Below are 12019 nucleotides of genomic sequence, written 5' to 3'. Positions count from 1 at the left end.
GGGAATGATCCTGTAGGATTGTTGTGTATGGGTGGGAGTTGTATAGAACGGGTTTTTTTGAGTGAGGGAGGGATTGTTAGGGTGTTGGGGAATCTCCACCATGCAGACCTTTTCTGAACCATAGCCTCTATTGTTCATTCAGGAACATCTTCCCTTATCCCACATGTCCCTACACCTCCCCTGTCACTGTGTGTCCTTGAACCCCCAATCAGCCACCCCTTCCCTAATCCCCATGTATCCTTGAATTCCCATGCGTGCCTGAACCTTTTCCCCCATTGCCAAGTGCATCTGTACCCCTTCATTCAGCCCCCACTTGTCCTTCTAAACCCCAGTCCATGACATAACCCAACAGCACCGTTTGTCCCACACTAGCCATCCTTCCATATCCCATGCTTCCTCAACTGGCCCTACAGGCAGGCACTGTGAGGGGTACAGGATCTTCTCCCTCTCTGCAGCTGGCTGCTCTCTACCAGGAGCAGCTGCCTCTTTTCTGGTGCCATAACAACCCTAGGTGAGTGAAAGGTGTAACTTCAGCACCTCATTGGCAGAATGTATTTTCTGCAGAGATTGAAAAAAATCTACAAGGAATATGAATTCTGCCTGCATGCAGTGAAGCAGAATTCCCCCAGGAGTAACATGTATGATGTCAAATACCCATCTCCACAGCCAGATTTGCCTTCTGAAGATTAACTACCCTTTAGCAAAGTCCTAGCAGCAGATCTGCTGCCACTTCACTCCCTTCTCATTGGGACGAACGAAATCCAAAGGGCATATATTAATTTGCATGTGAGTGCATGCAAAGTCGTCATCCTTGGTTTTGGTTGTTTTTGAATATTAAAGGCTGTCTGAAACATTCACCAGAAGATTGCGAGATTAGATATAGACTATGGTCATAGAATTTTTTCTAGTTTGTTTTTGTTTCTGAAATTCAATGCCCTTTGTCATGAAGAAAACATTATAGTATTACTCACATAAGCTGCAAATTGTTTGTTCTGTCTTGTAAAGCAGCACACCAACATACTAATATCAAGTCAGTGCTGTTTAAAAAAGGAATAAGAGGATTCTTTTGATTACTGGAAAGTCTTAAGTACTGCCCTAAGTAATGTTCCACTATTCAGCCTCTTTGTTTATTAAAACCATTTTTACGTTTTACGCTAGATCATTTATTTCAGCTAAATGGATTTTCTGACTGAAGATTTACACAGAGACAGAGAGAAAGAGAGCATAATTTTCAGCAAGATATCAGTGACCCTGAAGTCACAACTGATTTACATGTATCTAAGAACCAGAACTAATAATTTCTTATTAATGTTCTTTATAATATTATCTAAGGCATGTTGCCAGACCAGGAGAGTTATTCACGATACTGTAGTCCCTATTATCTTCAACTTACAGGAACAGCAAGTTTCACTGTACAAAAGTAATTATCTGTTCTTATACATATCCCAAATTCCAATTAAGATTTCCTAAAACTAGCTGACATTGCTTGCAAAAGGAATTAATTTATTCAGCTTTACTGAAAAGAGTATTTTCCATATAATGGCAGTGATCTTTCAGTATATAAGGAATCATTAATAGTCAAGATTATTTGAGGGGATGAATATGCTCAATTATGTAATGACTAGAAAGAGAGACTCTCAGCATGTTTTGGTTTCTGACCCAACAGACAAATAATAATATAGCTTGTCACGTCCTACTGGTGGCGAACACTTTCAGGTGTTTTATTTGTAAAACTCTTGTCTGCATCATGAGGGTTTTTGTTTTTGTTTTTTTGCCATGACGCATAAGGTAAACCAATAAAACATTCACTTCCTTTCTGACAGGGTTACAGGCACAGTAGTCTGCTTCCACTGACTGACAACACAGGCTTCACTGTTACCCATTCAAGCAGGAATGCATGCTCCTTTTTCATTGAGAATAAGATCTATTGTACATTTTCTGAAATGAGTATGACACATTACGTTTTAGACTGCAGTATTTTCTCCTTTAACCAACATTGTCATGGGGGAAGAATGAAAAGGAATACAAACTGCTTGATACTTTTTACTAGCATTGCTAACTACTCTAGGTCCCTAATGTCAAGTCTTTTCTTTATCTGCAGAGATGACAGATGGCCTTTGAGAAGATTTTCAAGTAATGCTGTTTTTGCCAGAATGCAATACAATTATTATTACATTTTGCCACTAGCTATAAAAAGTGTGGTAAGTAACACACGACACCTTAATGCAGCTAGACAGTCACAGCTGGACCTAAACCAAAAGCAGAAATGATGTTGATAATAATAGTTTCATAATAGTGGTTTTAAACAAAATCAAGCTGCTATTAGAATGAATTAGTTCTGTATCTTAAGTTATTGCATTGATCTGTGTCATATTATTGTATAGTATTTGTATGCCAGTAGCACTTATAGGCCCCATTGAAACCAGGCCCCTATTGTGGTATGCATTGTGTAAACACAGAATAGGAAACAGTCCCTGACTCAAAAAGCTTATAGTCTACTTACATTTCCTCTCTTTAGCACTACATGAACCATTTAAATAAGATTTTGTTTTAAAAAAAATTGAGTCCCACCTTCATGTGAGAAACTGTATGCATGGACACACCCTCATTTGTACACTTACATGTGGTGATAATATATGCAAAGTGTTTGCTAAGAACCTATTTGTGTACAGAATGATCCATGTTGTTGACGTAGGATAGTTGGGTGTGCATTTTTCCCTATGCACAAACTTGTATCAAAATTTGGTCGTACTGATTCTTTCCCAGGCTTGAGGCTATGGATGACAAACCTAAAGTATGTGGCATGGTCTTGGCATTTTACTAATGTAGCCTTTGTACTTCTGTGTTTTGTGGGAAGACCTTTCAATGACCTTTCAAAGCTTTAATGGTGATCTTAAAATGAGGAGTAAGTGGTTTTATCCTTTTTGCTTCTCTGTGAAGTATTTTTCATGTTTTTTTCTCCATTAGAAATTCAGCTCTTGTTCACCTTGATTTTCTTGTACATACATATGTGCGTACATGTATGTATAAAACACCAAGCCACAAATCAGGAAAAAAAAGTTGGGCCTTTTTTATACAATGTAAAAAAGTAAACAGGCACAAATCCAATATTTGTTCCAGCTCACATGGCTTTAATGTAGTGTATAGAATGGAAGTATGCTGGGTTCTTCAATTAACGGTAAGTGCTGGGCTCCCCATTTAGTTGAAGTTTCGTCTTTATTTATACAGGCAGTCCCCGGGTTACGTACAAGATAGGGACTGTAGGTTTGTTCTTAAGTTGAATCTGTATGTAAGTCGGAACTGGCATCCAGATTCAGCCGCTGCTGAAACTGATCAGTTTCAACAGCGGCTGAATCTGGACACCAGTTCCGACTTACATACAGATTCAACTTAAGAACCCCAGGCGTCCCAAGTCAGCTGCTGCTGAAACTGATCAGCAGTTGATTCCAGGAAGCTCGGGGCAGAGCAACTCTGCCTCGGGCTTCCTGTAGTCAGCCGCTGGTCAGTTTCAGCAGCGGCTGACTTGGGGACGCCTGGGGCAGAGCAGCTCGGGTGCTGCTGGGTTGGTCCAGTATCACGGCCGCTCCTTGGCGCTACTGGACCAACCCAGCAGCACCCCAGCTACTCTGCCCCAGGCGTCCTGATTCAGCAGCTGAATCAGGACTCCTGGGGTAGAGCAGCTGGGGTGCTGCCAGGTTGGTCCAGTAGCGCCAAGGAGCGGTGCTGCGGGACCAACCGGCAGCGCCCCACCTGCTCTACCACAGGCCCCGGGCTTTGCTCCACGTCTCCCTGGTCTGCTGGGGGGGGGGGGGCACTAGCTGCGTCCCCCCCCCAGCAGACCAGGGAGATGCGGAGCAAAGCGGCGGAGGACCCGGGGCCGGACTGCGGCGCTTCCAGATCAGCTGGAAGCGCCACGGGTCCGGCCCCGGGTCCTCCGCGGCCCCAGGTCCTCCGCCGCCTTGCTCAGCGTCTCCCTGGTCTGCAGCTGGAAGCACCGCGGGTCCGGCCCCGGGTCCTCCGCCGCTTTGCTCCCTGTCTCCCTGGTCTGCTGGCTCCCCCAGCAGACCAGGGAGACGGGGAGCAGCTTTTCTCGCCCCGGAGGAGGCGGGCGGCGGGACCAGGCGTCCCGCCGCTCCAGTCCTCCGGGGCGAGAAAATCCCCGTTCATAACTGCGAATCCGACATAAGTCGGATCCGCGTAACTCGGGGACTGCCTGTATAATCAATTGGGTCTATAAACTTCTTTGAGAAGTTTGTAAAGTTTTGTTTGTATGTACAAGAAAAAGGTACCCCTTTACTTTTTAACCCAAAGGCAGAATTACTTTTACTTCTTCACAAATATAAATTATTGCTGCTTGTTGGCTTCTAAACACACCTAGATGTCTATGTTGCTGTTGTACTGCCACTGAAGTTTATCTTTTGCTACCATTTTGCATTAGCTGTCTGCTTCAAATTAAAAATGAGATTTAAAAAAATCTGGGTTTTAACAGGAAGATGGAGAAATGCTGCTGTTATGAAATAGCAGTAGATATTAAATATTCATGGCTTGCAGTCAGTTCATTAGAGTCAGTAACGCCATTGCTTAGCCAGAGTTTTCCCTGGCTTTTTGCTGTGTCTGTGCTAAAGAAGCTTTGACATGTAAAGTTGCAATTTATTTGTCTGATATGTGATCAGATAGCACATACGTTTATCACAATATTTTTCTTGTTGGCTATATGCATTATTTTCCTCAGTATTAAAATTCTTTATTTATGTCTATCTCTGATGATTGGTGCAGATATATTTACTACAGTTCATTAAGATGAGTGCCTCTCCGTGGTCAGACTTAATAACTGGAGCATTTGCTTCTGTATTGGCTCATGCTCAAGCAAAGTCCACTTGCTTATCATTCATTTAAAATGCTCTTTGCTTTTGCTCCCTCCTTGACTGGCTGTAATTCATTTCTTAGAACTTTTTCTTTCCCACACATTCTAATTCCTTTCCTTCTTTCCCTGTTCATGAGTAATTGGCCTCCTCTCTGTCTGTAATTGTAAGACCCTTCTCTTCCTCCGCTTCTACCCTCCAGATATAATAGTTAATGCTAACAAACATTTTGGAAGTGATATTAAACCTTATGCTTCAGGCTTTAAACCATTATTTAACTACTAGGGATTAGGAGTGTTAGATATCAGTTAATTGAGTAGTCGAGTAACTGCATTAATTCCTATTGGTTACTTGACTATTATATAGTCTCCGAGGGCAGGGCCAGCAGCAAGTGCACTGTGGCCCCAATCCCAGGGAGCCCCGTTACCCCACGCTGCTGCATCTGATATAGAGGCAGCAGCATGGAGTGGCAGCAGCCCCTGTCCGCGAGGGGTCTGGGCTCCCTGCAGACAGAGGCTGGTCCCTGGTGGCAGCAGCCCCTCTCCACTGGGGCCCCCCATAGACAGAAGATGCTGCTGGAGACAAGACTCTGTCCGTGGCAGGCCCAGGCTCGCCACAGACAGAGGCTGTTCCGCAGGAGGCAGAGTAGCCTCTGACCATGGGGAGCTGGGACCCCTCGCAGGCAGGGGCTGCTGCCATGAAGCAGCCTCTGCCCACGGTGTGCCTAGGCCCACGGATAGAGGCAGCAGTGTGTGGGGGGGGGGGTGGGGGACGGGGCAGGGGCAGGAGTTACTGTGGAGCCAGTGCTGGAGGGAACCGGCTTTTAAGCCTGCTTCCCACCCCCTTGCTGCCTCTGATACAGAGGCAGCAAGCGGGGGGAATGCGAGTAGTTGAGAAAATTAACTGATAAGCATGTGCTTATCAGTTAATTATACATTTGACTACTCATTTACATCCCTAGTAGGGATTAAGTGGTTTCTTGCACCTGGCTCTGACGCATGTGGCCACTAGATGAGACAGAACACTGAACTGAATGGATCACTAATCTGGATTACATGACTGTTCTTAGAACAGCATGTCTGGGCCTCTGTTCCCTCTGATTTCAAATCTTATATGAAAATATTATTTTTCTCTCTAGCCTATTCAGAGCCTTCTAATTTCTATGATTAATTATTGATCCTGCTGTTCATTCCTGGGACAAAAATTTCTGGGGTCAGTGACAGGTCTGTCTCAGTCAGAGAGACAAACTCTGAAATTCACAACTCTCAATGGGCCATCGGAGCCCAAATGTAGGCACTTTAGCTTTCAGTGCAAAGCATATTTATTTAGTTTAGCATGTTTAATTCCAGATTTGGGTGTTTATATTTGTGGGTTTCTTAATCACTGACAAATTACTTGGTTGTTAACCATATTTAATAGGGGGAAGCGGCAGCTTTTTTTTTTTTGTTACCTACTATGGGGCTTGGGGCTGAAGAATAGAACTTCCAGCTATTCTAGATGTAACCACACATTACCTATGTGATTTTGGGCAAGTCAGATAGATCAAGTGTACGTAGGCCTGAACTTCTTTATGCCTCACTTTCCTCATCTCTAAAGTGGGAATAATATTTTACTTGCTGACAAATGTGTTTTGAGGCTTAGTTCATTAATACTTCCAAAGCATTTTGAGATCCTTCTTTGGAAGGTCAGAATCCTCGTGCCAATCTGGTCTGAGAAGGTGGGTGTTTGGCAGATGCAGATCATCCTAAACCATGGAGTTACTGTGGGTTAAGGATCTTAAGTAACGGTTAATTTACTAGTCGAGTAGTCGATGGAATTTCCATCGACTTCTCGACTAGTCAATAAGCACTTCCACATTCCTCCTCTGAAATGTACAAGAGCCTCTGCTGGGGCTCTTGTACATTTCAAAGGAGGAATGCAGAACTCTGTGTGCAGCCCAGGGCTGCACGCGGGCGTGCCAGCTTTGAAATGCACAAGAGTACCCAGCGGTAACTCTTGCGCATTTCAAAGCGGAAGCTCCCTCATGGAGCCTGGGGTCAGTGGGGGACTCAGAGTCCACTGGGAATCCTGGGCTCTATGCTGAACTCCAGATTTGAAATGCCACGCAGAGCCCAGGGTCAGCTGGGGAGTCCCCAGATGACCCCGGGCTCCATGCGTGGCAGCACCGCACAGCTGATCCCAGGCTCAGCTGTGGCATTGCCCCTTTGAACGCCACCTCTTTCCTCCCTTTGTTGCCTCTATCTGATAGAAGCAGCAAGAGGCGGGGGGGGAATCCACTAGTTGACTGACTATCTGATAAGCATTTGCTTATCAGATAGTCGACTAGTCCTTAATATCCCTACTGTGGGTATGCCTGCACTGTTCATTAAGCACAGGGTCCATCTCAGAGCTGCCTTTCTGTTCACACACAAATCTGACTAGGGTCAGTGGGAGGTAGGTCCCAGAGCCCTGCTAGAGGATGGTCAGAGCCTGAATCCCACTGTAATTTGACTCTAAGCCCTGTCATTTTGCAGTGTGGATATAGCTCAAGACACAGAGCCAAGCCAGGTCTGTGCTGTGCAGTATGGACACGTTAGCACAGCTATGAGAGCTGGGTCCAGCAGTTGTAAACTTGGATTTACAGTGTACTGTGGATGCTGAAGCATGAGCTTGGAAACACTCAATCCAAAGCCTTGGTTCCACAGTTTAGGGCTTAGTGTGCAGTGTAGTCATACCCTGTGTTCCTTATGAATCCTCATCAAAGGGCAGAAAGCTAGATGATGTTTCTGTGGTTCCATCCTTGCTATGCCACAAGGAGCCTCCATGAAACAGTGATCATTGTTGTGCAGAGGGTGTGCATACTCTTTGTCCCTAATGCTGAAATCCTGTACCCCAGTTTGCAGCAGAATAGCTTCAGGTCCACTGCCAGCAACTCCTCTGTGAATGCAGGATTTGCCCCATATAAGTATAAAGTTATTTTTGTCAGTAGTTTATGCATAGATAGTGACTGAGTCTTTCATTTGGGAAGACTGTTCCAAGAAGTGCTGGAAGCTCTCTAGAAGAGGGGTGGGGACAGGACATCAGTGTTCAGTCATTGGCTCCATCTGCTTGTTCTGCCCTGAGGCCCCACCCTCAGTTTGCCTCTTCCTGCCCCCACTTTGCCTCTTCCCCCAAGGACCTGCCCGTAGCTCATTCCTTTCTGCCCACTTCCTCACTGTCACTTATCTTGAAGGCAGGAAAACAAGTGTGTGCGCGCACACGCAGATGGGTATTGTGTGTGGCAGATATAGGGTGTGTAGGTGGGTTGTGCAGCCAGGGTATCATGGTGGGGAGGTGAATGCTAGACAGCAACATAACTGATACTCTATGAATCCCTTTCTGCCCACCCCTCTCTATTTCCCTGCAGAGCCTGGCCTGGGGAAGTGCAGCCTGCCCCTTGCTGACTGGGAATTCAGCCCCACCTCCACCCCAGCTGGCCAAGAACTATGCTGGGCCAAGTGGGTACTGTCCTGGGGCACAGAACAAAGGCTGCCATTCTCACCCCTCCTTTGCTGGGTGACACTCCCTGCCCCCAAGAGTTGGGAGGGGGAACAATCCACTGGTTTATTGGTCTCGCACTGCCAAACATGCCCAACCCCTCCGTTCTGTGCAGTCTCCCCCTGCCTCCCCCATTCTGTGCATCCCACCCAAATGTGAGCTTCAGGGTAGGAAGTGGAGCTGGAATGGGATGGGAAGGGAAGAGGAAGAGTTAGCATAAGACGTAGGATGGAAGAAGCAGTATGCGGCTTTGGGATAAAGCACCGGTGAGGTCTCAGTCTGGCACCAGTACCCCTCGTCCCCAGTGTTGGCGAATTTCTGGTGCTTCTGCCCAGGGCACAAAGGCAGCAGGCTGGCACGCTTCTAAAGAGAGATGTCCCGTGACATGTACAGCATTTACTCCCTGCAGGGCCAGCCTTTTTTATTTCAAGCCTCTTATATACACCACTCATGAGTTTATGTAAATTGTAGTTTTAATTTTGCATATAAATTCCTGGTTATTACAGGGATGCGTGCTTTCTAAAGCAATAAAATAATATTTAACAGACTGATTCTCTGCTCCATCACATTTATACAATGCTGGTAGAGAATATGATCCTAAAAGTCTGAATTATAGGAGACAATGTATGCAAAAGACACTACACAAAATAAATGTTATAATGAAGAGTCATATGGTAGAAGGGGAAGAAATGGGCCATACTATATACATTTCTATAATTGTAAATCAGCATTGTTCCATTGAGATCATGCTGATTTATGCAAGCTGAAAATCTGGCTTGTTCTCTTTAATAATTTTACTACATATGCATGGTATAACACATTAATTTTTCCCATAAATTCAAATATCTTATTCCTTATTCCAAATAAGTTTTTGGTCCACAAATGGTGCCTTGCAGTTTCTTTTAAAACAATGTAAAATGCATAACAGTTTGATTTAAATATATTATTTCATTGCATACATTAATTATTTTTTTGACACTTTGACCTTTCTCTGCTGTACATTGATTATGTTGTTATTCTGTGTTATTTCATTTTTTGTTATTTTTTAACAGTAACATTTTCTGAGATTACAAACATACTGTATTTTTCCTATTAAGATAGTGGAAGACTACACAATTTCTAGCTGGGAATACTTGTCATCATACGCTATTCAGAGAACTTCCACAACTCCTCAGAAAAATCTTATTTTTTATTAAAATCACAAGGCTGGTTCAACTAAACAACTAGAAAAGTTTACTTAAGGACATTTTCTAAAATAACATGCTAGCTCATAATAATGAGTAATGAGCAGTCTGATGCACACACACAAACTTCTTGTGTTACCTAATCTTATTGTTTAGCCTCCTTGTTTTTTGTGTTTTATAATCAAATGGCTGTGGCTTCTTACCTGAATCATCTGCCAGGGAAATGTTGGTGAAAGTGCTGTCCTCATCTTCCAGAGGTACCTCCATTTTGTTTCAGTTTTTCAAACAGATTTGTTTCACAAATGCATTAAACAGTGGCATTTGTCACCCATATTTCAGCTTTCATGTGACATGGCTTGTTAAATCTTTAATGATTCCATCCACCAAATAGGTGCTACCTGATCCTTCAAGTTAACTCTACACGTTTTTCTTTCAGTGTGATCTCTTGCCTGAACTCTGAGCTCTTTCCCGGAAATTGTTAAACTACAAAGTTAAAGAGTTATAACAGCTTGATCAGATACATGCAGAGCAAACACTGTTGTTTCAGATTGGTTGTGTGACAAGTACTGTTCGTTCTACATAAAGAAGTTTCTTTTTTTTTCAAGACAGGAAGAGGTGGAGGAGAAAACCCAACTATGAGAGCTCAAATAGATAATTTACTTGTAGCTCAAGCAAATGCAGTGATCAGGTTTGGGAGCTACAAATTAAAAGCTCGTAGTCCAGGGGTGTCCAACCTAAACCTGAGAAGGAGCCAGAATTTACCAATGCACATTGCCAAAGAGCAGCAGTTCTATGTCACCAGCCCTGATTATCTCCCCACCACCACTCTCAGCAACCCCATCAGTCAGTGCCTTCTTCGCCTTTTCCTCCTGTCCACTGGGATTAGCGCTCTCTCAGTGGGAGACGCTGAAGAGGGGAAGCATGGGTGTGACAGACTCATTAGAGAGGGTTGGAAGTGACAGGATCCTTGGGGGGGAAAGTATTTAGGGCAGAGCTGGGGGTTGAACAGTGAGCACCCAGTGGAAAGTTGGCATCTGTAGCTCTAGCCCTGGATTTGGTACCTATGCAACGAGCTGCATATCAACTTCTGAAGAGCCACATGTGGCTCTGGAGCCACAGGTTGGCCACCCCTGTGTCCTTCCTGTATTTAGACTTGAGTGATTTTCCTCGCTTGAACAGTCCCATCAAAGCTAGTAAGACTAGCTGCATGAGCAACTCCTGAGGAATTCTTCACCAAAAAAAAAAAAATTATGCACCCAAAATGTTTAAATTAGTTGCACAATATTTTACAATTCTGCAAATTGTATTTGTCAGTAAATAAATATAGTTCTAGCATGGCAATGGGGAGCAGAGGCCACTGGCTGCACTGAGATGGGGGATCACTCTGAAGGCCCCACAGTCCCCGGTACAGGGACTTGGCTCTTAGATTGCACCTGGCCCTGACATAGTACAAGATTCTGGGCCTGCCCCAGAAACACCCTAGCACCCTGCTTCTCTGCAGCAGATGTGGGTGGGCAGGCACAGCCCAGCAGGATTCAAGTGTAGAGGGGCTTAGTATAGGAGGATCCAGGTGTGGGGTGAGGGGTTTCTGGGTGGGGTAATCTCGGTGCAGGCAGCTCAGCGAGCAATCTAGATGCAAAGTAGCTCATGGAGGGGTTCCAAGAGGTGGGACAATGGGACTGCGCAGAGGATCCAGATTTGGGCTCAGCAGAGGGGAGGTCCCTGAGGGCTGGGAGTTGTGATTCAGCACGGGATCAGTGTGTGGGAGGAGTGGAGCTAAAGGAGGTGAGCGTCCAGGGATCAGTGGGGTAGAGGTTTGGGTGTGAGGGACTCATTGGAAGGGTCCAAGAATAGGGGGGATAGGACTTTTCAGGATGAGGGTTCCCACTTGCCCCTGTGATTCCCCTATTCCCTTTTCTTCTCCATCGTCCTCCCCTCAGTCCCACATTCCCCTCCCCCTTCCCTATTCTTTTCCCACTTCCTCTCTTCTCCTCCTCCCTTTTATTTTCCTGAGCCCCACTGCAGGCATTCCAAACAGGAAGGCTCCCAGCACAGAGAAGAGGAGCACAACTGCCATTAGGACCCAGGAGGTACAGTAATTCCTCATTTAACGTGGTAGATATGTTTCAGAAAATGATCGTGCTAAGTGAAAACGTGTTATGCGGGGTCAATTTTCCCATTGAAAGTAATGGAAAAGGCAGGGGTTGCGTTTCAACTACACGTGCGCTCACAGCTCTAGCCTGCACTTGTTAGCAGCTGAGACTGGGACATAAGGTTGGGGAAGAAAGGGGACTGGGTTATAGCAGGGAGGGGAGGTGTTTGGCTCTGGAGAAGGGAAGGGAAGGACAGGGGAGGGGGCTTGCAGCCGGTGGCTGGGTTTCCCCAGCTGGCCAGTCACCGGGGGTTTCCTCTGCCTCCTTACAAAGCGGCGGAGATTTGCCACTCGCCGCGCAGTTC

General features: G+C 45.2%; 1 protein-coding gene across 3 annotated transcripts in view; it reads right to left on the bottom strand.

Moving 5' to 3' along the window:
- SCOC (short coiled-coil protein) overlaps positions 1–10099 on the bottom strand; it is a 40061-nt gene extending 29962 nt beyond the window's left edge. The window contains exon 1 of one of the 3 annotated variants that reach the window (XM_089777989.1): positions 9766–10099. In XM_089777989.1, the coding sequence (XP_089634115.1) occupies positions 9766–9829 (64 nt within the window). In that variant the 5' untranslated portion in view covers positions 9830–10099. The remainder of the gene's footprint in view (positions 1–9765) is intronic. The other 2 variants (XM_089777988.1, XM_075929923.2) reach the window with 2 other exon arrangements.
- Between the last annotated feature and the right edge of the window lie 1920 nt (positions 10100–12019).

Source organism: Pelodiscus sinensis, chromosome 4 (genome assembly GCF_052426305.1).
Source record: "Pelodiscus sinensis isolate ZL-2025 chromosome 4, ASM5242630v1, whole genome shotgun sequence".
Taxonomy (NCBI): Eukaryota; Metazoa; Chordata; order Testudines; family Trionychidae; genus Pelodiscus; species Pelodiscus sinensis.
This window is presented reverse-complemented; position numbering and strand designations above follow the sequence as displayed.